Source organism: Miscanthus floridulus, chromosome 8 (assembly GCF_019320115.1).
Source record: "Miscanthus floridulus cultivar M001 chromosome 8, ASM1932011v1, whole genome shotgun sequence".
In the NCBI taxonomy this organism is placed as follows: domain Eukaryota; kingdom Viridiplantae; phylum Streptophyta; class Magnoliopsida; order Poales; family Poaceae; genus Miscanthus; species Miscanthus floridulus.
In genome coordinates, this window is record NC_089587.1 from 205605193 (window position 1) to 205633173 (window position 27981).

General features: G+C 44.7%; 3 protein-coding genes and 1 non-coding gene across 6 annotated transcripts; 3 read left to right on the plus strand and 1 right to left on the minus strand.

Moving 5' to 3' along the window:
* The first annotated feature begins 1146 nt into the window (after nt 1-1146).
* Nucleotides 1147-4275, plus strand: LOC136477999 (transmembrane 9 superfamily member 12-like). Its single transcript, XM_066476317.1, has 2 exons — nt 1147-1342; nt 1921-4275. Exon 2 carries the CDS (start codon nt 1965-1967, stop codon nt 3933-3935), a length of 1971 nt encoding a protein of 656 aa, XP_066332414.1. The 5' UTR covers nt 1147-1342; nt 1921-1964; the 3' UTR covers nt 3936-4275.
* Nucleotides 4276-6180: 1905 nt separating this feature from the next.
* Nucleotides 6181-12768, plus strand: LOC136474684 (putative pentatricopeptide repeat-containing protein At5g06400, mitochondrial). Of its 2 annotated transcripts, XM_066472247.1 has the most exons (3): nt 6181-9975; nt 11229-11396; nt 11954-12768. In XM_066472247.1, the coding sequence occupies exon 1, from the start codon at nt 6265-6267 to the stop codon at nt 9607-9609; it is 3345 nt and encodes a 1114-aa protein (XP_066328344.1). In that variant the 5' UTR covers nt 6181-6264; the 3' UTR covers nt 9610-9975; nt 11229-11396; nt 11954-12768. The 2 variants fall into 2 exon arrangements, with proteins under 2 accessions (XP_066328344.1, XP_066328343.1); XM_066472246.1 differs by lacking the exon at nt 11954-12768 and having other exon boundaries at nt 11229-11689.
* Nucleotides 12769-14691: 1923 nt separating this feature from the next.
* On the minus strand, nt 14692-14765 carry TRNAE-UUC (transfer RNA glutamic acid (anticodon UUC)). The gene has a single exon. It is a non-coding gene; the product is annotated as a tRNA-Glu (tRNA).
* Nucleotides 14766-16417: 1652 nt separating this feature from the next.
* Nucleotides 16418-27591, plus strand: LOC136478002 (probable amino acid permease 7). 2 transcript variants are annotated; one of them, XM_066476319.1, is made up of 7 exons: nt 16418-16809; nt 16950-17186; nt 18391-18484; nt 26066-26283; nt 26399-26532; nt 26662-26889; nt 26983-27591. In XM_066476319.1, the coding sequence occupies exons 1-7, from the start codon at nt 16698-16700 to the stop codon at nt 27358-27360; spliced, it is 1401 nt and encodes a 466-aa protein (XP_066332416.1). In that variant the 5' UTR covers nt 16418-16697; the 3' UTR covers nt 27361-27591. The 2 variants fall into 2 exon arrangements, with proteins under 2 accessions (XP_066332416.1, XP_066332417.1); XM_066476320.1 differs by lacking the exon at nt 18391-18484 and having other exon boundaries at nt 16424-16809.
* Nucleotides 27592-27981: the final 390 nt, after the last annotated feature.

Here is a 27981-nt window from a genome sequence, read left to right on the forward strand (position 1 = left end):
GTACTGTACTGTATATTCTACGGTGTACCAGCTCTTACCAAAATATAACCTCGTCTCACAAAAATAACAGGACCAACCGACGGTGCGGATCTGCAAAGCAAACACGGATTCTTCTGGTTAGGCTCCCCACCAACCTGCCGAACCCCGCTTTGGTCAAACAACGATCAACTAGCCTTCCTAGCCCGCTAAAAAACTTCTCATACACGTGGTGATATTGTCAGTCGTGGAGAGTGGAGACCCAATAGGGCAATAGGAAGCACGGATCCAAATGTGGACTAGCGCCCGAAACACTCCACAAACCGACGAAAGAACGGATCCCAAACGTGGACCAGCGCCCGAAACACTCCACACACCGACGAAAAGGCACACGACCTAACAAAAAAATATTTAAATAAATATCAAGAAATAATCCCTTTATGTCGTAAAAAATGTTGCAATAAGATTCGTGCTGGTTATTTTTTTTAAAATTTAATTAGATTTGTAAAAAATATTAGCAACATTTATATCTTTAAATAAATTTATTATGAAAATATGTTAATGATTTATTAATAAACTAATTGTGTACTGTAACTATTATTATTTCCTTATGTGCACTTGATTAAAGTTGAAATGATTGATTTATTAGGAAACGAGAATGATACTTTTTATAGAACAAAGTGAGTATATAGGAGGACTATATGATAATGCTACTGTGTCAGAAGAAAATATCATTTTAGTTTTATCCTAAACCAATCATAAATTGGCTAAATTTATATAAATAAAATGAATGTTTATAAATACTCCATCCGTTCTAAATTATAAGTCGCTTTGACTTATTTGGTACGTTCATTTTGCTATGCATTTAGATATAATAATATGTCTAGATACATAGCAAAATAGATGAATTAAAAAAGTCAAAGCGAGTTATAATTTGAAACGGATGGAGTAATTATTATTAGATTTTATCATAAAATATATTTTTTATAGAAATCTATTTAACATTAAAAGTATTAATAATCTTTTTTATAAACTTGTCATAGAGAAGATTTAGGACTTTGTGTGTGTGTGTGTGACGGAGGTAGCCGTGTCATCAGCAAAGAAACTACTCCGTACGTATTAAAGCTGCTCTGTTGGGTGGGGTGGGGGGTGCGAAGGTCGAAGGGGAAGAAGAGGGCGGGTATAAAATTTGGCGGGCTCGTGCCGCGTCTCCCCCGCCTATCGATTCCGCCGGCGAAGCGTTTACATCTTCTCCCGTTCTCCGTCCGCGATCTCGAGGAGGGGAAAGCGAGAGAGGGAGAAAGAGGAGGCGCGCGCCCATGTTTTGACCTCGCCTGCGTCGTCTCGGCAGCGATCTAGATCTGAGGTGAGCTCCCTCCCCTCCCCTGATCTCCGCGCTCCTCACTCCCTTACCCTGCATCTCCTCGCGCCTCGGTGACAGATCCAGGCGTCGTCTCTCTCACTAGGACTTGGGATTCATTTCTTCATCCGTTGGTAAGGGAGCACTAGTTTGCCTAGAGGCATGCTCGTTTTGTTCCGCAGGAGATCTTTTCTTTGTTGTGACTCTTGCGCCCTGAATACGAGTATTTGATTCTGGCATGGATGCTCCGATCCACCAGGCTTACTGCGGATTCCTTTGCTGCGTTTAGATCCACTCCATTTGAATTGACGTTGTCTCCACCATTATAATTCATGCGGTGGAGCAACATCTCTTCGTTTTTCTTTTATTTTTTATTATATACTGTAGCAGTTTATGTTTTCAAAAGTTCCTGGGGTTCTACTGAACCTATGTCTCATGCTAATTCCATCCTGGAGTTTTATATTTTTTATGCCGTATCCTTATATCTTGATATCTCCCCGGGAAAAAGGAGGCTGAAAGGGGGAAAAAGAGAGAGGCAATCTTAAGAATGGAATTGATTTATTATTTTATACAATTGCTTGCAGGTTGTGAGGTTCTTGATTGGGCGATCACAAGAACTGTCACTGTAATGGTGGCCAAGATGTTGCCATCCCCATGGATCTCGGCGTCCGTGCTCGTTCTGCTCCTGAGCCTGCACCCGGGTGTCCATGCCTTCTACCTCCCCGGCACCTTCATGCACACCTACTCCTCTGGAGAGGCGATCTCGGCCAAGGTCAACTCGCTCACCTCCATCGAGACCGAGCTGCCCTTCAGCTACTACAGCCTGCCATACTGCAAGCCTCTGGATGGTGTCAAGAAGAGCGCTGAGAACCTTGGTGAGATCCTCATGGGTGACCAGATCGACAACTCCCCATATCGCTTCCAAGTTAATGTCAATAAGTCAGTATACCTTTGCACCACGGACCCGCTCACCAAGGAGCAGGCCGAGCTGCTCAAGAAGAGGGCGCGAGATCTGTACCAGGTCAACATGATACTGGATAATTTACCGGTCATGCGGTTCACTGAGCAGAATGGGGTAACGATCCAGTGGACTGGGTTTCCTGTTGGGTACAACCCGACAGGGAGCAATGAGGATTATATCATAAACCACCTCAAGTTCAGAGTCTTGGTCCATCAGTACCAGTCGCAGGGTGATGTGGTGGTCACGAGTGAGGATGGTGTTGCAATGGTTGAGTCTGATCGCAAGAGTGGGTTCCAGATTGTTGGGTTTGAGGTTGTGCCTTGCAGTGTAAGGCGTGATCCTGAGGCCATGTCCAAGCTCAAGATGTATGACAAGGCCGACTCTGTGAATTGCCCGTTGGAGCTTGAGAAATCTCAGGTGATCCGTGAGAATGAGCGGATTACATTTACCTATGAGGTTGAGTATGTCAAGAGCAACATCAAGTGGCCATCAAGGTGGGATGCGTATCTGAAGATGGATGGTGCCAAGGTTCACTGGTTCTCTATCATGAACTCGATGATGGTTGTCTTCTTCCTGGCTGGTATTGTGTTTGTCATATTCTTGAGGACTGTCCGTAGGGATCTGACAAGGTATGAGGAGATGGACAAGGAAGCACAAGCTCAGATGAATGAGGAGCTCTCAGGATGGAAACTTGTTGTTGGTGATGTCTTCAGAGAGCCCAGCTGTCCAAAGTTGTTGTGCGTTATGGTCGCTGATGGTATCCAGATCACTGGTATGGCAGTTGTTACAATTGTGTTTGCTGCTCTGGGATTCCTCTCACCTGCTTCCAGGGGAATGCTCCTGACCGGAATGATCATTCTCTACCTCTTCCTTGGTATCATTGCTGGATATGTTGGTGTCCGTGTTTGGAGGACTATCAAAGGAACCTCAGAAGGGTGGAAATCTGTTGCTTGGCTGACTGCCTGCTTCTTCCCTGGGATTGTGTTCATCATCCTTACTGTGCTTAACTCCATTCTGTGGGGCAAGAAGAGCACTGGAGCTCTACCCATCTCACTGTTCTTCACCCTTCTGGCCCTGTGGTTCTGCATCTCTGTGCCACTCACACTTATTGGAGGCTTGCTAGGCACACGTGCTGCAAGCATCGACTACCCTGTCCGAACCAACCAGATTCCACGAGAGATCCCTGAGCGCAAGTTCCCCTCATGGCTGCTTGTGCTCGGTGTGGGAACATTGCCTTTTGGTACTCTCTTCATTGAGCTCTTCTTCATCCTTTCCAGCATTTGGTTGGGAAGATTCTACTATGTCTTTGGCTTCCTGTTCATTGTCCTCTTCCTGCTGGTCATAGTCTGTGGTGAAGTTTCTCTGGTCCTAACCTACATGCACCTTTGCGTGGAGGACTGGAAATGGTGGTGGAAGGCCTTCTTTGCTTCTGGCTCTGTTGCATTCTATGTGTTCCTCTACTCAATTAACTACCTGGTGTTCGATCTCAGGAGCCTGAGTGGACCAGTTTCCGCAACACTCTACATTGGCTATTCTCTGATCATGGCCCTTGCAATCATGCTCTCCACTGGTGCCATTGGTTTCTTGCTCTCCTTCTACTTCGTCCACTACCTCTTCTCGTCTGTTAAGATTGATTAGAGGTGCCCGCTGCCTCTTTCTGCGATAGAGTCATCTGATCATGGTAAGAGTTACCCCCTTAGAAATACTACACAATAAATCAAATGAAAAAAAATGGATACATGGCAACAGCCATGGCTTTTGATCCTGATTAATTCAATCATTTAGCATAGCACAGTTACTCAAGTTGAAACTTATTTCTTAGGAATGATTGTAAGTCCTTCAGCTATGTTTATTACCCTCTGTAATACTATTCAGTTTTGCTTGCTCTGGGCATTTGTGAGCAGCCTTTGGTGTTGGAACACTTGAGATCTATTCAAATATGAAAAAGGAGCTATTCATTTACAGTTTGTTACGATTCTGGGAAGGCTTTACTGTAACATGGTTGCCACATGAGTCGTGAATTGTGATGCGTGCTGTTCGTTAATAGTAGCACCAGTACTACTGTTTTTTTTTTATCAAGTGAAGTTCTGCTGACTACTGAGTCAATTGATAGTTGATATACATGCTACTGTAATAGTGAAATTTCACATGACTCTGATGCTAAATGTTGAATTGTGGAGTTGTTGGTAGCTGCTACAGTTTTCTGATGCTTGTGACGAATTGCCGGTTCTAACGCACAACTTCTGAAGTGTCTATCGCCTAAATGCGCATCAGCGCATGCCATAGTTACAGACTTTTTACTGTTGTTTGATAAATACTATTGACAGTTGTAGACCTTCATATATTTTTTAAACAAGGACTAGGACTGGCTTTTTTGAAGAACCATAACATTATTAGTGTCCATCTCACCAATCAATAGATGGACGCAACTCTATTCTTTACGCCAATGCTAAGTGGATATAACAGAGGCAAAGTAACTTTGATATGTATTACTCGTTTATGAAACATCATAACACACGCTGCCGAAGGCAGCAATGGCGGACGGACGAGGACTCAACTTATACGCTGCATCGATTCAAAGTTAGGCAAGCCTGCCAGTACAATCTGGTTGCTGAGACAAATAGCGGCCAAACCTTCACAGACACTTGTACATTCTCGGAAAGTCCTCCAGAGCCCCTTTAACTATTATTTCCTCAAGAGCTCCTTTATGGTCCGATTTACTTGAACTAGAAAACCGAATCTTTTAGCTCCTCGAAACTAAAAAACCGATTGCTTTTCCTCCTTGTATAGTTTTCAAAGTAGTTTAGTTTGACGTGGGGTCACGTCAGTCATTCTACGTGGTGCCATATTTTTACCTCAAAGGGAAAGAGATTGTATCAATATAAGGTAGCACAATTACATCCATGTTCATGGGTGCCCGTTCGCTTCACTGAAAAGCTAGTTGAAAAGTACAGTTCACTGATTTGTTGCGAGAGAAAAACACTGTACCATGACTGATAAGCCAAGCTGATAAGTTCAAGCGAACAAAAATACACCAGAGTATATCCAGAGCCCTCTAATAGCAATCTTCACCTCTAAACCTTGTTGATGACTATCTAATTCTAACCCGTTGGAACTCAATAACACCAACGATGGCCAAAGTAGTGCAACCTTCTAATCATCCTTAACGATAGACACTAAGGCCTCGTTCGCTTCGCTAAAAAAATAAACCGAAATCCTGTTCTGACTGATTTGTTGTGAGAGAAAAATAATGTTTCGACTAAAAAAATAAGCTGAAAAGTACGGATTATAAGAGAAGCGAACATGGCCTAAAATTGAAAACTTAGCATGATCAACCGCCAACGCCACGGGAACTTCTTAGGACGCATCCACGTAACATCGGCCACCTCGCCGTCAAAGATGAAGGGACAAACAATCTGGCGCCGCTAGTACTAGCAATGCTAGATTGGAAACCCAAATTCAAACCCGGTCGTCGCTTGAACTTGATTATCCTCCTAATTGCGCCCCTGCAAAAACCGAAGAAGCATAAAAAACCACTGGATTGGATGCCAAGAGCAGCACCCACACGGGAGATCTCTTCAATAAATAAGATTCGGCGAGCAATCGATGAAGACGTTGCAAAAACAGAAGAAACATGAAGACCACCGTATTGAGATCGTGTTTGATTTGTGCTCTTAACTCACCACAACTGAAGTGCGGCTCGCCAAAGGTGCGGCGGCAAAATTGCTCGCCACACATTTGGCGCAAGAAACTGCAACTGAAGCGGAAATTGCGACGAGCCAAACATGTGGCAACATGCGGCCGCGAAGCAAACGCTCACGAAAATAGGGCGCGGAAGGTGCGGGTGCGGTATGCGGCTGCCAACCGAACGGACCCTGAATGCCTAGAGCGACACCCGCAGGAAAGATCCTGTCGTTAAATAAGATCTAGCGAGCAATCGACGCCGGCCCACTCCGGTACTCCGCCTATGGCGCGAAGCGCCGCCGCCCGGCTGCTCGCTTTCTCCCCTCTCCTTCTCGGCTCCAGCCACTGCCACTTGCGCCTTCGCCACCATCCCCTCCTCCTACTCCCTACATCCCGTTCTAAGACCACCTCCCGCAAGCCTCCCCGCTCACAGCCTCGTAGAAAGTTGGCGCCTGCGCCCGCCGGCAGCGGTCGCCCAGAGCCACCAGGAGCGCGCGCCTCTCTTTTCCAGGAAATCTCCGAACTCGTTGCCTCAGTGGCCAATGTCGAAGCGTTAGGACCCCGAAGGAATGGCGGCGCGCCTTGTGATGACCTCGGAGCTACTGCTGTGGGGTGCACCGAAGGTGCTCGAGGAATTGCTTCAGAGAGAGCGGCATTGGCTTCTACCTCCATTGCTGGCAGCATTTCGGACCGGGTTGTTCTTGGTGACTCTGCAGATGATGGGAGTCGTCAATCTTGTGGCACTATCGCCAATGCTGCAGAAGCATTCTGCCGGGAGGCTGGAGACACTGGCATGTCAGTAGATTCTGATGATGATAATATCAGCGCAATGGTGCACAGGATTACAGCTGTCCTCCGGTCGGAGGCACCTGGGCCGTCGGTGGAGCGGAAGCTTGAGAGACTGGGCGCTAATTACACTCCGAACCTTGTTAACATGGTGCTGAAGAGGTGCTTCAAGGTCAGGCAATCGGGATTCTGGTTCTTCCACTGGGCAAAGCGACTCCCAGATTTCCACCACACGACAGAGACGTACAACACGATGCTGTACATCGCGGGCGAAGCGAGGAGCTTTGGTATCATGGAGGAGCTCGTGGGCGAGATGGATCGGGAGATGTGCCCCAAGGACATGAAGACATGGACGATTTTATTATCCAGTTATGGGAAGGCGAGGCAGATCAGCAAGATGCTGTCAACCTTTGAGGCGATGAGGAAATCGGAATCCATCTGGATAGACAGTAAAGTCTATAGGACAGTTCTTCACGCTTTATGCAATGCTGATAAGCCTGAGCTTGCTCTTGAATTCTACAAGGATATGCCCAGCAATGTGGAGGTTGGGACTGACATTCTTCGACTACTAATGTGTTGTCTTGCAACACAGGATAATACAGCTGAAGGTGTCTATCTTATCAGAGATGATATGATTGAGGGCATGAAACATCCAGAGGAGTACTGCTACACGGAGGCTCTTCGAAGCTTTTGCATAGCAGGAAAGCTTGGTGAGGCATGGAAAGTCTTTCAGAAGATGAATAATAAATCGATGGCTAACTCATCTGCACTTGAGAATCTCCTGAGAGGGCTCTGCAGAGCAGGGAGAATGGATGAAGCTTTGCAGGTCACAGAATACATGAAGAGGACATCAGGTCTAAACAGTACAACTTTTTCGTTCCTCATCAATGGCTACCTTAGGAAACGGGACCATATCAAGGCACTTGACTTGCTGCGGGAGATGAGAGAATATGGATGTGTTCCACTTGCGTCATCTTATACCCAGGTCATGCAACACCTATTTGCAATAGATCAGTGTGAAGAAGCATGTGGACTGTTTGAAGACATGCTAAAAAACAGTGTTGAACCAGATATTGTTACGTTCACAGCACTTATTTGTGGGCATGTTCGCAGCGGACATATATCCAAAGCATGGGATGTCTTCAGGAATATCAATAAGAATGGTCCGAAACCCACATTGAAAGCATATACAGTGTTCATGCGAGAGCTCTGCAAGGTGTCCAGGCACCTTGAGGCCGTAGCACTTCTGAAGGAAATGCTGGAATATGATGTCAGGCCTTCTGAGACAACTTTCCGCTGGTTAATTTCTGCTTTACGCGACAAATTCTATTTGGAAGAGGCAAGTTATGTTGAGAGAATGCGGGCATCTTTTAATTTGCGAAACCCTAGAGATGGTTTGCAATTCGAACAGTTAGATGGCATTGACAATGTTGATAAGTTTCAAAAAATGCGCAAGTCTAATCCCCAAGATAAAGAACTGGCATTGGAGTTCACTGGCTCTCCTTCAGATCAATATGGTAAGGTCTCCAGTTTCACGCTTTCTGATGATACACATCAGAAAGAACAACAGGACTACAGTGATGGAGATGTCGATGAAATATGTCAGATTCTGTCTTCTGATGATGATTGGGGCTCAACTCAACAGGCACTGGAGATGAGATCAGTCCATTTTAGTCCTAATCTTGTTGATGCCATTTTGAAGCGTTGTAAAAGGAATAGTCGTGCTGCTTTGCAATTTTTCTCATGGGTTGGGAGACGACCTTACTACATTCCTACTACAAAAACATACAATACTGCTATGAAACTTGCGGGTTCTGCAAAAGATTTTAAGCACATGTGGTATCTGTACAGAGAAATGTTAAGGACCGGATGCTCCCCAACTGTGGATACATGGAATGTCATGGTCTGTCAGTATGGCAATGCTGATCTGTCTGAAAAGGCCTTGAAGACATTCTGTGACATGAAGGAGTGTGGGTTTCTGCCTGATAAAACTACTTACAATCACCTGATAATGTACCTCACCTGCAGTAAAGGGCGGAAAATAGATGTGGCAGTCACAATCTTCCAAGAAATGTGTCATGCAGGCCATATACCTGATAATAGGATACTTTTCATGTATCTTTTGGCTCTATGCGAGTGTAGGAAAATAGCAGATGCAACAAGCTCAGTAGTATCCTTATGTGAACGAGGATTTTCTGTGCAGGCTGGCTACTCCATATTCCTTAGATCATTGTGCAGGGCTGATAGAATGGAGGAAGCTCTCCATTTGTTCGATTGTATTGAGAAACATGGTTGCTCCAGGGACCAGTACATGTACGGGAGTCTCATCCATGTTTTGCTAAGGAGGGACAAATTTGAAGCTGCTGTTGCCAAGCTTACAGAAATGAAGAACGAAGGGATACTTCAAAGCGCACATATATATACCTCCTTCATTGTTTATTACTTTCAGAAGAGAGATGTTGTCAAGGCATTGGATGTGCTCAGGGAGATGAAAGAGAATGGATGTGATCCTACAGTTGTCACATATTCTGCTTTGATCCGTGGCTACATGGCCATGGGTATGGTTTCAGAGGCTTGGGATGTTTTCCAACAAATGAAGCTGAAAGGACCTGCACCAGACTTTGGAACCTACTCCATGTTCATGTCATGCCTATGCAAAGCAGGTAGATCAGAGGATGGGTTGCATCTTATCCATGACATGTCGGATTATGGTTTCATTCCCAGCACAGTAAACTTCATGACTGTTGTCCATGGTCTAAATGTCGAGGGCAAACATGAGCTTGCTGAGTCTGTTCTACGGTCAAAATGGCACTTGCGGAAGCAAAGAACCATCTCATATTAGTTTTTGCTTCTCTCATGCCCTCAAAATGTTTGATGGTGTTTACAACTTGGACTGCAAGATTCAATGTTCATTGTATTTTCTTGGAACAAGCATATGGTAGGAGCATGAAGTAAAATGAATCATGGACACTTTTGCTACAAAAAAACACCCTTCATTTTGTCAATGGTGGGCAGAAATCTGACGCATCAGCATGGTAAACTAGGACCAGAGATGGAGAAAGGTACAGTAAAAATCGTTGTGAGGACTGACTTGATGTGGCATGCCTTACTGCTTAGTCAGAGACAGGCGAATCCCAGTGAGTTTACTCAGGACAAAGGTATCACAATCCCAATCAAGGGACCAAAACGCCAGAAGCAACACACCCCGGTATTCTGCTGCTTCTACATTAAGCATTTTATTGGTATTATGCATGAACAAAAAAATCAATGCTTGTTTGAAAATATCAAACTTTAGGTGCTTTTAGTGATTCCAAACCACAAAAATTAATGCCCCCTGTGCCAACTGAAATTGTACTATAATCTTGCAAGATTTTGAGTTCTGATTAGATCCAGTTGATTCTGTTCTGGTGTCCATTTCACTCTATCGCATTTTAGGATTGGTGTTCGTATTCTTATGATACGATCATAAATCATCTTGAAATTCTGTCAATTGATAGTTGGGCAGTCTCAATTTAGGTAGGCTGCCATGATAGTGATTGGTTCAATTACCCTGTTGAACTGACAATGTAATCAGAAGAAAAAGAAGAAAAGAACTATCCAACAATTTGTTAAAAACTGTTAGTGATGATTGTAGCCACTGTAACTGGAACTGAATGATTGCTAGAACCTGTTAGTTCAATCATCTAGTTGCCTCCAGGTGTACAGTAAAAATCCTTGGTTACAGTTGCACCTGGGTCTTTCATATTTTAATGTGTTTATGCTACTAATTTTTTTAGTGATAAGTGCAATTAATTTGTGAAGACTGGGCATCTCTTATTTTGCAGAATTTCCATGTGTTGACATTAGAATTTAGAAACAAGCAATGTCATTTAATACTCACTAATTGGGGATGGATCATGTAACTTCTTAAGCTCTTGGTCAAACAAACTACAGAAAGGAAAGCTATAATTGTTGTTGGCTCAGATAGTCCGATTGAGATTTCCTATGGACTGACTAAATACAAATATAGATAGCAGTAAACCTCCTTTTTCCAGTCATATGTAGCAGTTTATCCACGTCTTAAGTTCTATCCCGAGCAGACAGCTAACACTCTGCATGGGATTGAGAATAAGAACTATTTTTTTTTATGTTGCTGCTTTTAAACATTTAAGCTTCATTTAAACCTGACCTAATTTTATGTCACATGCGGATACTGTTAGATGTTTAGCCTCAATGCCAGGTCTAGGAATTCTTTCCGCCCCACACGACAGGTAAGCGAAAAAGAATATAGGCTCCTTGTTAACTTATGCTCACCTTGTGCATCAGAATGTTTCCTTGGGTTTGCTGAAAATATTTTTTGACCCACCCACCAGTCCTTTGCCCTTTGTTCTTCATCTTTCAATTTGATGCATCATCAATGCAATCACTCTAATTCTTCACTGGTTGCTATTTGTTCACACATGGTATTTTTGTTTGTCACAGCGCTATCAAGTTATGTGCCAGTCAGCCCCTGCTGGACATGATTGGGCATTCTTCTCTTGTATATTCCATGGATGCACATTCTTCAGGTCTAATTGCTAGTGGCAGTGAGAGGATTGTTTTTTAGATAACGTAGTGGCAGTGAGGATTGCTCTTTGAAGATAGGGAAAGGTGATATATTTTGTATTCTAAATACATTGGTGTTTCTCATGTTGAATCTATACCTATATTCTCTGAGCAACTCGTGAAATCTGGCTAAATTAGGGTAGGCCCCATTCTACAAACTGTCTTGTCTAAACAAATGTAAAATTGTCGCTTGGGAAGTTTCGGGAAGAAATTGGAATGGAATAATATCGATTCATACAGAGGAAAAAGTTCTCTATTGATGTAAACGTTGTACCTAGAGGATAGGGATAGAGGGAGAGGGAAAAATCGAAATGAAATAAATAAAGAATAAAACCAAAAAAATAAGTCGAAGATAGAAGAGCTCAGGCGAGCAACCCCTGCTATATGTATGTATCCAGGACTATGATGTATCCAGCTCAACTGAATGTGTAAACACTTCCTCTCTTTGCTTCTGTCCAGTATGCTGAAAATGAAACTATCTACTTCGCTGCTGAACTTGTGCAGTAGAGAAGGAAAACTTTTATCAGTAAAAACCTAACGTTTGTAGTACAGAATGTTCTTGCTGTACTCGGTTCTCTGATTTTTTGAGTAAAACAATGCAGATGATGTCTCCGTTCAAAGCATTGAACACCCGGAATGTATATGGGATGCTGTCAGCAAACTATAATGAAGTGGCTACATGAAGTAGTGGACATCACCAAGAGCAACAAGAGCAACAGGCTCATGAATAAAGTTTTTTTTTTTTTTTTTGACAACAACAAAGTCCAGGTTGAATGAGGTTGGAAGACATAGAGACGGTGCTGCAATACACCAGAGAAGCTCGACGCAAGGACATATGTAGCTTGAGCAAGAGCTGGCGTAGCGAGGTAGCCTCAGCAATAGCATTTGCAACAATATGGTACTCAGCATCTACACTGGACCGAGATACACTCTGGGAATTGAAGACCAAGAAATGAGATTATCACCGAGGAATACGGCATTGTCCGTTGTGGAACTGTGGACTTGCGTGTGGACATATCGTATGTGCTTCAAAGCAGTACGATGTGGCTCTCGGGGATCATGCACACGAAGACAGACTTGCTGAATGGTGTAGACGATATCCGGTTGAGACGTTGAGTGTCGGTGAGGTACTGCATGACATCAACTAGACTGATAGTCAGTTGGGTCCGAAACAGGAGCACCGGCTGTAGCGCATAGCTTCTGATAGAATCAACAGGTGTAGAGCACGGCTTGCAATCTGTCATGCCAGCGCGATCCATAATCTCAAGCATATAATAGTGCGACGAAGCACCAGTTGCGGGTACTTACAGAGCTGCGAGGCTTTCTAGATTCAAGTACTTTAGTATCCCCTGAGGAAGTTTAGTATCAGTTCTTGATTGATTGGCATTCTTCAGCTTAAAAATTCAGCTCATGTAACATTTTTCAGACCATCTGTAGGGACTGATATACACTTACCATATCACAGTGGTTCAGTCTTACTTCAGTTTGGACAAGGTTTCTCAAATATCAATTCATCATTGTAAAAAAACAAAAAAAAAAAACTCATACATTTCTGTACAGTTTGCCAGTTTCTATACGCATGTTTGGTTGTAGTCGAACCGTACTGTCGAAAATTTCATTCTATATTGGACTGCAGATCAATGATGTTCAACTGTTTTGTATGTCGAATTCAAGAATACATCTGCCGACTGTTACTCACTTCCTTTTGAAACGCAAAAATGGCCTAAGCTTAACTAGCAAAGGGTTGTGCCAGAATTAATCTCCCTAGATTCTCCATAGCATATTAGCATAGCACCAAATCTGCAAAACCTGAGTTGATGACCTGACTGACCAATGTGAGGCCGTGAATCGGTTGTACGTACCAGCTAATGAATCAAGAAGCGATGCTTAGATGTTAACTGCAAAGCAGGAATTGCCTTGTTAAGGGGATCATGAATTTTTTTTCCCCAAAAGAGTGGCAAAAGCTTTGCCGTAAGTTTTAGTAGAAGAAGAAAATAAAAACAAGAGTCGGCCCAGATTTTCCGAAAGGATCATGCAATTGCATTGGTGGAATTGCTACAAACTCGCTGATCTAGTATTATCCTGTTACCTGGCTTCAGTTTTACTTTAAAGTAAATTGTGTTATATTCTGGCATAGCTGAAGCCATGTGAATGCTGAGTTCATCAAAGTGTAAATGCTGAGTTCGACAGTTGGTTATGAGTTTTATGCTTATTTTTCACTATTCAGATCGTGCTAGATTGTCTCCGGTGGCGGACCTAGGATTTTATCATAGGGTATGCCGTAATTTTTTTTCTTATGCAATTCGGTAAAATTATATTCTAATTTGGTAAAATCAACTACATTAAATAATATGATGAGCCTTAAATTAAAAGATTAAGCTACAAAAGACGATAAATCTCGATATAAATTGTTCAAATGAAACACAAATAATTCATAATATAGAATCGATCTGTTTGGAACTTTCGGTTAGAAAACTCACAAGTCACGGGATATGATGGACTAATGACCGGATGCTAATTATTGACCTGATGCAGTGATGCGGATGAATGAACTCACGAACTGGAAAAAAATGACTCATACATAAATAATTAAAACTATTTAAGTACACAAGTAAGAAGAAGAATAGAAGATTAATCTTAAACCTGTCTGCCACTGTGCGTCTCAGTATCTCGTCGAGCGGCAGCCGGCCGAGACGATAACGTTGCAGGCCCTCCGGCGTCGGGCTTCGCCGCGGCCGCGCCTCCGAGTCTGGCGAGTCAGCGACCGTCATGGCCGCGTGGGCGGTGGGCGCGTGGTGTCGTTCCGTGATGGCGTCGGCGTGACCGCACGAATCCAGCGGGATGGTTGCAGGCGGTGCGCATGAGTCAATACGTGGGACCGGTGGGGTTTCGAGCCAGGTGGAGCGGAGTAACTGCGCCGAGCGCCGTATGCGCGAGTTCGCGTGCCCGCACAGAAGCCGAACGGCTAGGAGGCGTCGGGTACTCGGGCGTGTCTACCAGGTAAGTTTTTTTTTTCTTACATAAAAATTTATATTGTTCACTTACACCTCGACTCCAGGGTATGCCGTGGACCACCCAGCATACCCTATGGGTCCGCCCATGATTGTCTCATGTTGACTCTGCTGCTGTTATTTTTCACTTTTCACATTGTGCTAGATTGTCTCGTCTTACTCTGCTGCTGTTGGGTTTTGGCAGAGCTACTACATACAAAAAGTAAAAATGCTGTTGGGTTCTGAAAGAGCTACTAAAAAAAAAAAGCAAACATTCCACTACTACATACAAAAAGTAAAAATGCTGTTTGGTCCTGGAAGAGCTACTAGAAAAAAATTAAAACAATACATTCCATTGCCGGGATTTGAACCCGGGTCGCCTGGGTGAAAGCCAGGTATCCTAACCGGACTAGACGACAATGGATTTGATGTGCAAGCTGTACACATAAGGATTTGAAATATATTGTTCATTACTGTTGGGTCGTGCCTATCAGGCGCTCCAACATCTCCACCGGCAGCACTCCACTCTTCATCTCTCGGCAAATTTTTTATTTTGAGATGGTCCTCTGGCTAAATTTGGCATGGCAAGGCTCCGGTACATCATTTCAACGACCAATATTTTCTTGAGAGAAAAAAAATGAATGGGAGAACAAAACACATCGCTTTATTTCGTGTCCCGCAAACCTCCCCTCCCTTTTATACAGAAGATCATGTCAACATTTGAGGACGTTCCAAAATTCTAAATTTTAAACTTCAAAATATGAGAATTTAAAATAAACTTTTAGGACTCTAAGTTACTTCAAATCAAAACTTGTCAATACAAAGTTGTATATATTGTAGATCTCTATAATTTTGATATAAAGTTTATCTATATTCAACTTTATATGCAAGATTTATGATTTTTTTTGAGACAACGTTGTAAAGAGGTGAACTTGTTAAGAGACTCGTATCTGAAATTGATTTATAGAGATTGTTGATTTTGGAATGTCTCTGTAAATGGATTGTCCGCCTCTAAAATCCACTAGGTATTTTTGAGACATACATTTTTTAACCATATATTTTATACATTTTTTCACTAGGTACCTCTAAAGGGACATGCTAAAGCTTCTTTTCAAACGACGGTTGTTGCATATATTTTATACTAAAATTATAACTTTAGTTCGTTGCAATTTATATAGCATAATCTGTAATTTTTTGTTCCGAGAATAAAAAAAATCCGTAAGACAAAACCACAAACCCGATAAAATCTTATCTGTGTTGGCACAAAGACAATTAACAATTATTTTTATAGTTAGACAAGGGCAAAAATTTGATATATCAATAATTTACTTGTACTAGTTGGTTGTACATCACGAGTGTTGTTTGAAATCATATGGCATCTGAAATATAAGAGAAGTGGTAAATAAAAGGAGTTGTTAGTTAAAATCGTTCTTATATTAGTGCACAGTATGGCTGGGATGACCCCACGAAAATGGAGTATTTTTTCCCCCACGTGCCAACCCGCCTCTGTGAGGAGAAAGGTCCGATTGCCATCTGCAGACGTCGCCTCTAGACGGGGGTGGAAGGTGGATGATGCTCACAGACCGCAAAACTAAAAAAAGGCAACGCGAACTGTTTTCTGTGAGCGGACGACACACGCAAAAGCCAGATGACTGAAATCCTGTTCTCCCAAGAGATAAGAAGATACTTACCGCAAAAGACATACGACGAACAATTGAATATTCTATGTTTTTTTATCTGTTCGCTTTGCTTATACTACGTCTACGTGTAGTTGTGTACCATTCAAACATTACTACTGTAGTTCGTTGATTGTCAGCCCGTTGGTTTGGCTGTGGCTTGTCGTAAACGATCGTAAATTTTCAGCTGGAACAGTATTTTTCTCTCACACAAACCAGCCAGCAGTATTTCTTTACGAACCAGCAACGATACGAACCGGCCATCCGAACAGACTGTGTGTTCGGTATTCTCGACTACGTACAAAGGGATTGCTGAAAAATTGTACCTGAGGCATCTGCTTGTTTCTATTATTCTAGTAGCTCGCCTGGCGTGCGTGGTGCTAAGATCGACATGGACTTCCACCACCGCCCCCACCAGCACCCGCACCCCTGGGCCCTGAGGCCCTCCCTGACGTATGTATCAACCAACCCGGATTGAACAGGCAGGGAGAACGATGGGCTTTTACACATGTGTGCCTCCAAACGAGCGATGATTTCGTAGCAGGAAAGCTTTCTTTATATTCGGGCACATTGTGTTATCGTGTAGCTTTCACTAGCTTAATCCCTCGGACAACAACATAGCGTGCAGAGAAGAAGCAGATAGGGGAGCCCGTAAAGCAGCAACCTAAGAAGTGGCGGCGATGGGGTCAGGTGGTGGCGACGGCGACGGCGACCGGCAAGCGCAGCCGCTCCTCGGCAAGCTCTCGGAGTCATCGTACAGCTTGTCCGACGAGCACCTGGTCAACAGAACCGGTGAGTGATCATCACGCGCCAAGATCATACCATGCCTGCCCCTCCGTGCATGCTTGTGATGTGGTTCATAGCTCGCTAGCTCATCAGCAGCTTGCCGTTGTTTGTTCTGCATGCACATGCGTGGGCGGCGGCGCGCGCAGGCACGATATGGACGGCGATGGCGCACATCATCACGGCGGTGATCGGGTCCGGCGTGCTGTCGCTGGCGTGGAGCGTGGCGCAGCTGGGGTGGGTGGGCGGGCCGGCGGCCATGGTGTTCTTCGCCGGCGTCACCGCGGTGCAGTCCACCCTGATCGCCGACTGCTACATTTCCCACGACCCGGAGCGAGGCGTCGTCAGGAACCGCTCCTACGTCGACGCCGTGCGCCTCTACCTAGGTACGCACGGTCAGCCATCGATCGTCGATTTGCCCTTTTTTCTCGACGGAATCTTTGACGAGATGATCATCGATCGATCGAGTGTATGAATCGATCAACCATTCCAATTAATAGCCTGCACCTTGAGTGCGTGACAGAACCAGTCAGCCAGCCTGTTGCTATTATGCATCCATCCATCCATCCATCAATAGGCCTTGTTTAGATTGAGTTTAGGGATGAGTATTTGGTACGGTAGCATTTTGTTTGTATTTGACAATTATTGTTCAATCATGGCCTAACTAGGCTCAAAAGATTCGTCTCGTAATTTACAATCAAACTGTGTAATTAGTTATTTTTTTATCTACATTTAATACTCCATGCATGTGTTCAAATATTTGATGTGATGAAGAGAGAGTGAAAAAACTTGCAATCTAAACGAGGCCTTAGATTGCAAGTTTTTTCACTATCTCTCCATCACATTAAATCTTTGACACATGCATGGAGTATTAAATATAGATAAAAAAATAACTAATTACACAGTTTGATTATAAATTATGAGACGAATCTTTTGAGCCTAGTTAGACCATGATTGGACAATAACTGTCAAATACAAACGAAAGTACTACAGTATCAAATACTGATTCCTAATCTCAATCTAAAGAAGGCCATAAATACGAAAGCGTTTTGCAGGACCATAGGTCGCTAGTCCTTGACTCCCTGTAGGAGTCTATACTAAAAACAAATAGTGACTGAAAATTGCGTACTGATTTGCATTAGCATGCATGTTACCGTGAAGCAATCAAGCGTGGGTCACAAGTTTGAAAATAAAACGGTTAGATATTACTATGTTAGGATCCGTTGCTTTCAGTGTGTGTATATATTAGGAGTATGGCCTTGTTTAGTTCTAAAAACTTTTTTTAAAAAATGTTATAGTAGTTATTATATCAAATCTTGTGATACGTGTATGAAGCATTAAATATAGATAAAAAAAAACTAATTACACAGTTTAGTTGAAAATCGCGAGACGAACGTTTTAAGTCTAATTAATCCATGATTAAATACTAATTGACAAATAAAAAATAAAAGTGCTACAATAACCAAATTCCTAAATTTTACCCAACTAAACACGGCCTAGTTGCAAAGAAACAAGTTGCTAAAAGAAATTGTGTTGGTGCGAGTACGACTGATGCGACTGACAGGCAATCGTTGGCTGCCACGTGTGCAGGCGAGAAGAGCCAGTTGTTCTGCGGTTTCTTCCTCAACTTCAGCTTGTTTGGCACCGGTGTGGTGTACACGCTCACTTCCGCCACTAGTATGAGGTACAGTCCGCTACTAGTAGACTTGCACATCAACTTCACCTCATTGTTGCGTGGCAATCAGCCAGCCACGAGCTTGTTACCTGTCCTGTGGTAGACTGGTGCTAGCAGTTGTCACTTGGTTGGTTGTTGCATTCGCGTAGGACCAAGGGTTAATGACATGATTTGATTGGAAAGAAAGGGCCGTGAAGGCGATAGACAGTGATGCATGGCAACTCTCTAGTATATAATCCCATGATCATCACGGCTTTGCTACACTGTTTCACATCACCGGTAACTAGTGGTGGGCAAATTAAAGTAGTGAAAAGCTAATGATGCAAAACTGGGGGAAAAGGGTTTGTTGGATAGACCGTACCAATAATGCAAAAAGCTAAATGAGGTCACACTCCTGTAAATGTACCTTCCGTGTGCGGTGTGCATACAACTTCTTGTGGACTTGGAGAATATTTGTTTTTTTTTCTTGTTTCTCTTTTACGTTCTCTGATAACGAAATATTTCTTTTCTGCTAGGTATATCAATGTTGTCCTTTTCGATACACGTCAGCAAATTTTATATGCCATTATGCTTCCCTACTTTTATCAAGGCTAGGCTAACTAGAGAGGATACAGTCAGATTAGGAGATATACTAAGGCCCTATTTAGTTTCCAAAATTTTTTTGCCTCCTACAGTAAAAGAGCATGTTTGGACACATGTATGGAGTATTAAATGTAGACGAAAAAAAAACTAATTGCACAGTTCTCGACGAAATCGCGAGATGAATCTTTTAAGCCTAATTAGTCCATGAAAAGCCTTAAGTGCTACGGTAACCCACATGTGCTAATGACCGATTAATTAGTATCATTAGATTCGTCTCGCAGTTTTCTGATGGGTTCTATAATTTGTTTTTTTATTAGTATCAAAAACCCCTCCCGACATCCTTCCGACACATCCGATGTGATCCAAAAATTTTCACCTCCCCAACTAAACACACCCTAATACTAGAATACCTTGTGGGCGCACGCATTCCATGGTTAGCTACCACCATGGGCAGTGCCACAGTGGATGTGGAAGTGGAACCCATGAGTCGAGTTCCCCGGCAAAGCTCGCCAGTCGCTGTCGTCGCTAGAAGGCACAAAGCAACGTCCGCATCCAGCAGTCCCGGTGCTGCCGAAATGATGAGCTTCGTTAACGAATGGAAAAAGTCCACTTTTCCTCTCTCATCTTTTACGAAAGTCCGATTTTCTTCCCTCAACTCGAAAACCAGACAAAGCCCCCCCCCCCCTCATCTAACGAATCCGTGCACAAAACCCCCATAGCTGGTTTAGGCTCTGGTTTTTGCACAGCTGCGCCACGTCGGATTTGGGCCCACACTGACTCAGCCCAACGCTATTATTGAAGAGAGCTGGCCGTCCCGTTCATCTCGTCTCCTATGGTCGTACCCCGCGCCGCCGCTCACGCTCGCACCAGCGCTGTTCCTCGGCTCCGACGCATTCTCGCCACCGTCTTGCCGCGCTGCCCTAGTCTCTTCATTGCTTCCCCTCCGAATCCCTATGCCCCCTAGCACATCGTGTATGCTCTTGCCATAGCCAGAATCCGCGACGGAGCTGCCGCTAGGAGAAAGTGGCCTGCCACTAATCTGGTGTCCATACTGTGGCATGGGGAGGATTTTGGAGCTGATGTCAAAATCAGATGAGCACCCAATGGAAATGTTCTTCAAATGTCCGAGAAAATACAAAAAGGTTAGCTTTCCTTATTAAAAATTTATGGTGGTAATTCAAAGTTAGGGTTCGTACAGTGTAGACTGAATTTTTCTTTTTTTTTGGTCGTTTCAGTTTCTCTTTGTGAGTTCTACATGTTCAAAGAAGAATACGCCAACTTTCTTATTAATTATGGGATGCTTCAAGAATCTGAGATGTGTCATTACCGTCCATCGGAGATGACAGGGAGTGTGCAGGGGATTGTGCAATCTGAGATGTATGAACATGTTAAATCACTAAAGAAACACCCATCTAACCCAACAACCTTCCTGCAGCCAGCTTTGAACCCTTCTTTGCAAGCATGCAGACATATGTACATTCTTCTAAAAATAGGAGGCTCTACATTATCTTCCTTGTGAACAATAACAGTGCTTCCTGGGTTGCTTCTAAGAAGCTCCATCTGGTAGTCATACAGCCTAGAGTACTGCCCTTTAGTTGCATCCAAAGCTTTCTTCATCACTAGTGCTTTTGCTCTCTTTAGCTTGGGCATAGAAACATGGGCAAACATTTCTTCTTGAACTGTCTGCAACATATGCCCAAGTTTCTAGCATGGGCTGGCAAAAATAAACTTCTCATATTTTCTAGCAATTACAGTTGCGGTGACTAGTTTGTTGTCTCTTTTAGGTGGACACATGTGATTATTAGTAAATGTAGATATTTGCCAACTATCAGACCTAGAAGTATTTGACAATAGACATACCCATGGGCAACCTTTCCAGTCACATATGGCCCTCACCCTCTTTAGATCATCCTTAGCAAGAATAACCTTTCTCTCATCTAAGCCATGTTTAATTACAGCCTTTTTGAATTGCTTCTTAGAACTAAACTTCATTCCCAACTTAAACTTGAGAACATGATTCTTCTTGTTAAATCTTGGATACATGCTACCTTGCCCTACACCTCCTAACTCATCAATAGATTCTGCATCACTACTATCTACATATGGAGTGTAGTTGCCATCATCCTCATCCTCTTGTCTAGTTTATGGCCTAGATGCAAAACCCTTATATATCACATCATCTAAGCTTGTTGCCTCACCCCTCTTCATCTTCTTCTTGAAATCCTTAAATTTCCTATATATATGGGCTGCTTCTTCATCATCACCTGAACTACATGAGTCTCTAGGCATGTACTCATTGTCAGTGTCAGATTTCTCATCTCCATTTGTCTCTCCTGGCATGCTATGTGCTGGTTCTTTCCCTTTATTTAGACTATTGTAAAATTGTCTGACAAGGGCAACTTGCTTCTCTACTTTTCCTTTGCTTTCACTTTTCCAAACAGTCAAAGGTTGCAGATATTCGTCTTCTATCTCATCATTCTTCGGATTATCTTCCATCTCTTCCTCATAGTCACTTGCTTTAGCTGTTGCATCCTGCTTGTGATTTTTAGCATAGACATCTGCAACACCACCTTCAACAATGCAGTTGGACATGTACTAGCACACCCTGTCATCAACCAAAGCTCTTAAGTCTGTACTCATGTCTCTCCCTAGAAATAGCTAGTGCAACATTATGCCTTCTTTGACATTGCAATGGTCATGGAGATGATCAATAACTTTAGGCAATGACAACTTGTCTCGGTCTATATAAGACATAGCTTGAGTACCTCCAACATAAAACAGTCCATTGCTATTCCTCAAGAACTCCCCATTAAAATGAAACCAAACAGGGAGGAAGTCGCAAACAACCATTTAATCACCTGATGCCTACATGCAAACCATACACGCTATGAGGTTTAGTACTAATAAAATAGGTCCACTAAAGAATAATAATGCTTAAAATATGACTACAAGTGCAACATAAAGGTGCCTACTGGCCTTAAAATATGATGAACACTCTAAAGCATAAGATATAATCAAGGTCAGATGTACCAATTACTAGTTAAATTACACAAACTCCAAGAGAATCAAGTTGTCGGTGCAGAAAATGATCAACTAGTAAATATTTGTGGTTTTGTTGTACGTTGTGATCGGAGCTGGCCTAGCACTCAATGACACAGGATCTATACTGGTTCAGGCAACATGCCCTATGTCCAGTCGGGGTTGGTCGGCGACTTTATTCCTGAGCCTAGGTGCTCGAAGTTTATAGTTGGGTTACAAACGAGAGGGAGAAAGATGGGGTGTACAAGAGGTCCGGTTGGCTCCAACCGAAAGGGCCGAGAGTGACAGGAACTTTGCTACGAGCTAGGTATTCGAGCGTGTGCTTGAGGGATTGTGAGCTATCGATCTAGTGAGTCTGAACTTGAAGAAGTCGACCTCCTTTGTTTGAAGGGAGCGCATTCCCTTTTATAGATGAAGGGGATGGCTTTACAGGTGAGAGGAAGAGGGTACGGATGTTTCTAAGCCTTGTTGCCCACGCTGATGAAGATTGGATAATGGTAGGTGCCCCCAACACTGTTGATGCCGCTGTAGAATATCAGATGCGTACGGAAGGTTAGGCTATCTTCTTTAGGAATGATGGACACCAGTACCTGTAAATATTATTTGATGCCTAATGGCATGTGAGGAGCCACGCTATGTTCACCCGGTACGACAAATCCTGGTGCCCATACTGCGATCGATGTCCAGAGACACACGAGGGGCTTACCGTATAGGAGTTTTAGTGGCCCCTACAATACCATAGGGGGAGATATCGACGCCTACAATACTGTTTGTGTTAGTGTGGCTGCAGAGTACTGTTTCGTGCAGGGTATGGTTCCTGGTACAGTGGTTTTGACTTATGAGCCTGCCTTGCCTTTCTCCGCGCATCTTCTGGTGCCCTCCGAACGGGGTGCCCCCGATCGGATGGCTCCAGTCGGCTCTGAGTGCGCCGGTCGGAGAAGGGTGGTGAGCAGGGCTCCCACAAGCCCCGGTCATGGGATCAGAGTCGGAAGTAGGGCTCCTACGAGCTCCCGGTCGGAGGGATGTGGGGTCAGAGTCGGAAGTAGGCTTGGGGCAGGCCTTCTGACCGAAGAGGCCGTCCGGAGGCGGCTGAAGCCTGAATTGAGTGCTCCGGTCGGATAGGTGGGCCAAAGTAGTCAAGGAGCGGGCGTTGCTCTTCTTGGGCTTGGCCTTTCGATTGGTTGCTGGACCGTTCCTTTGCCCTATTGTTTTTAGACTCTTGGACCGAGCCTTAGCGCAGAAGCCGGTCCTCGAGGGACCCTAGGGTTTATGAACCCGGCACAAGTATTCTGAAACAAAAACAACTAAAAACTGTAGGGATCCATGTGTGGCTTAGCACTTACCGTGGTCACCACGAGGAGTCGATCTGACCCAGTTGAAAGCTCTAGTTTGGTTTTGGTGAATTGATGAAACCCTAAGTGCTAACCTAGTTTATCAAGTGATCATGAGATAGGTAGCACATTTCAAGTGGTGAAGTAAATGAAGATCATGACATGATGATGGTGATGCCATGGTGATGATCAAGTGCTTAAACTTGAAAAGAAGAAAGAGAAAAACAAGAGGCTCAAGGCAAAGGTATAAATGGTAGGAGCTATTTTGTTTTGGTGATCAAAACACTTAGAGAGTGTGATCACATTTAGGTTTGATAGCCATACTATTAAGAGGGGTGAAACTCGTATCAAAATACGGTTATCAAAGTGCCACTAGATATTCTAACTCATTGCATATGCATTTAGGATCTAGTGGAGTGCTAACACCCTTGAAAATGTTTGTGAAAATATACTAACACATGTGCATAAGGTGATACACTTGGTGGTTGACACATTTGAGCAAAGGTTAGGAACTTCACCGGCGCCCTAGACAGAAAAGATGGATGTCATTGTAAGTGATCGGACGCTGGTCTCAGTTGGTCCGACGCGTCCGGTCAGTGGCAGCAGAGGGTGCATAGCGTCGGTCTCTGACTAGACGCTGGGTCACAAACTGATCGGACGCTGGAAGGCTGCGTCCGATCCTGCTGACGTGGCAACACACAGTGTTGAGGGTGACTGACCGGACGCTGCCTGTGTCCGGTCAAGCATGACCAGACGCGTCCGGTTGTGAAAAGTCATCTCTAGATGCTTACTGGAAACGACCGGACGTTGGGGTTCAGCGTCCGATCACTTTGAGCTGTTGCATTCGGTCATCACATGACTGTTGAGATCGAATGCTCAGCATTTGATGAGAGGGGACACATGGAACGCATTGCGTGACCGGACGCTGAGGTCCAACGTCCGGTCGATATGACCGAAGCGTTCGGTCACCGCGTGTTGTGCCCAGTGAAGAGGTACAACAGTTCTATTTTATGGGGGCTTCTATTTAAGCCCTATGGCTGGCTCAAGCTCACCCTCTTGGTCATTTGCATTGATATACCAACCTTGTGAGCTTAGCCAAAGCCCTCCCACTCATCTTCATCATTGATTCATCATCTTTGTGAGATTGGGAGAGAATCCAAGTGCATTGCTTGAGTGTTTGCATATAGAGGCACTTGATGTTCGTGTTTCGCGGCGGGATTCGCTTGTTACTCTTGGTGGTTACCGCCACCTAGATGGCTTGGAGCAGCGAGGATCGTCGAGCGGAGGTTGGTGATTGTCTCTGGCTCCGATCGTGGTGATTGTGAGGGGTTCTTGACCTTTCCCCGGCGGAGAGCCAAAAGATACTCTAGTGGATTACTCGTGACTTGTGTGATCCTCATCTTATGTTGGTTGTGCGGCACCCTATCGAGGGTTTGGCGTGTGATGCCAATTAGCGCGTGAACCTCTAAGTGAGTGAATCGCCACAACGAGGAGTAGCTTGCCGGCAAACAAGTGAACCTCGGTAAAAAATCATTGTGTTTATCATTTGATTCCGAGGTGATTGATCTTTATTGTTATTCATTCTTGTGATTGATTGGTTCCCTTCTCGACATGGTGGTATAACCTTCTTGCTCACTCTCTTTATATTACCGCAAACTAGTTGTCAAGCTTTTTAGTGTAGCTAGTTGTGAGAGCTTGTTAGTTTGGTTAGTGTGGCTCTTTAGTTAGCCTTTGAGAGCACACTAACTTAGTGTAGTGACATAACTATTGTGTGGATAGAAACTATATCAACTAGAATTGTGGTAGGTGGCTTGCATTTTTAGTAGGCTAGCGCAACACTTGTTTCGCCTCATAATTATCTAACCGGTTTGCTAAGTGTTGTTGTAGAAATTTTTATTAGGCTATTCACCCCCTCTAGCCATTAGGACCTTTCACCAGTGTCAGATGAAATCCAAATCGACAGCGGTGCCTGTGCGTGAAGTCCGGCGCCGCAACCATACGCGACGCCTCCGCAACTGGTGCGGCGATGTCCGCCACCGTGCCGTGCAAGCTAGGGTTCCGAATTGGGGGGATTTTTTTGGGTCACGGACAGCTGAATCTTGGGCACGGGGCACCTCTTTTGTATTTACCTTGGGCTGAGTCAGCATGGGCCCAAATCCGACGTGGCGCTAGCTATGCAAAAACCAGAGCCCAAACCAGCTATGGGGGTTTGTGCGTGGATTCGATAGATGAGGGAGGGCGTTTGTCTGGTTTTCGAGTTGAGGGAGGAGAATCAGACTTTTGCAAAAGATGAGGGAGAAAAGGTGGGCTTTTTCCCTAACGAATCCAGACTCCCAGAGCCGCGTGAGCTGATGCAAGCTCCATGGACCGCCCCGGTATTGGGCCGAGCTTTGCTCAGGCCTACTACGCCCATCCCCGGCTTTGCATTAGTGACGAATACCGTTTTCGGGAGATTTTAGACACCGAATTCTGATCTCTGCCTGCATGCACGGTTCTCGCAAAATAACATCTCGATAAACAAAGTAGGAAAAAGTTTGTCCAATGTCAGGTCCTCCGCAACAAAACCATGTCTTGGTCTGTTCCGTCCTTTGGCCGGCGTTCATTTTTATTTTTCCAAACGCGCGCGCGCGCGCTGCAGGGCGATTCAGAAGGCCAACTGCTACCACGAGGAAGGCCACGACGCACCGTGCTCCGTGGGAGGGGACGTCTACTACATGCTCCTCTTCGGCCTCGCGCAGGTGGTGCTCTCGCAGATACCCAACTTCCACGAGATGGCGGGGCTCTCCGTCTTCGCCGCCGTCATGTCCTTCACCTATGCCCTCGTCGGCGTCGGCCTCGGCGTCGCCAAAGTCATTGGTAATATATATATGCCGCCACGCCACGATCACCACTCATATGCATGCCATGCCAGGCGCCAGCCATTTTTTGAGATTGATCGAGCCCCTGCGTGATTTGATTACCGTCACTTCAGCAAACGGGGTGATCATGGGCGGCATCGGAGGCATCCCGCAGGTGTCCACGACGCAGAAGGTGTGGCGAGTGTCCCAGGCCCTCGGGGACGTCATGTTCGCCTACCCTTTCTCCTTGGTGCTGCTGGAAATAGAGGTACTACATGCCGGCAGTGCGTCCGATATGCATCGAATGCAGTGCAGAGCTAGCACCACTGTTGCGATCTTGTACTAATTAATCGACTTTCATGAGATTTAATTATTTATTGCCTGTTGTGTTTTCAAGGACACGCTGAGGTCGCCGCCGCCGGAGACCGAGACGATGAAGAAGGCAACGAGAGCCAGCATCGCTATCACCTCCATCTTCTACCTCTGCTGCGGATGCTTTGGCTACGCGGCGTTCGGCGACGGCACCCCGGGCAACCTCCTCACCGGCTTTGGCTTCTACGAGCCCTACTGGCTCATCGACCTCGCCAACCTCTGCATCGTTCTCCACCTCCTCGGCGGCTACCAGGCAAGGCTTCAACTGTCAGAAACACCACACCACCGTGCACACTAGTCCTGCCTTCGACCTGACGCCGCCACGCACATGTCACCCTGCCTGCAGGTGTACACGCAGCCGGTGTTCGCGTTCTTGGACCGCAAGTTCGGCGGCCGGGCCACGGTCGTCGTGGAGGCGCCGCTGCTGGGCACGCGCCGCGTGGACGTGTTCAGGCTGTGCATCCGCACGGCGTATGTGGCGGCGACCACGGCGCTGGCCGTGTGGTTCCCCTACTTCAACCAGGTCATCGGGCTGCTCGGCGCCTTCACCTTCTGGCCGCTTGGCGTCTACTTCCCCGTGGAGATGTACCTCACGAGGAACAAGGTGGCGCCGTGGACCAACCAGTGGCTCGTCATCCATGCGTTCAGCCTCGGCTGCCTGCTCATCAGCGCCTTCGCCTCCGTCGGCTCTGCAGTGGGGGTGTTCGGGTCGGAGACGAGCTGACGACGATTCAACTCTGCAAATGCAATTGTCGGTCGGGCATTTTTCGGATTGGGATCGGACTGCATCCAGCCACATGTTGTGTACATACAGTGCGCTTGTATAATTCCATTCTCCAGCCTACGTACGAAGATCTTGGTGTATAAGGATTTTTTTTTTTGGCGAATCATCTTGGTGTATAAGTTGGTGAATTGTAAGGCTTAAAAGAGAGCAAGATTGGCAAATTTATGGTCTTGTTACGTACTCATCCGTTCTGCGGTTCTACCCCTTTGGAACTCAAACATTTCATAGGAATTGTACAGGAAATTCACTGGAATCAGTTCATTTTCACATGAAAAATATAGGAAACATGAAATTTTCCTCCATTCCAAACGAGGCCTAAAATATTAAGTGTTCATGTTTTTCCACAATTCCGATAACTTGCAAGTTTATAGAATGTATCATCATGCACAATATCAAATATATTCACTATCAAAGATAGTATTTTTTGGTGTATTTAATTAAAATGTGACAGTTGTGGATTTTGGTATATATTTTTGAGTTAAATACACCTTTGGTCCATGAACTTGTTAAAGTGTGTCATCTAGGTCCATGAATTCTTAAAACATGTTTTAGATTGCAAGA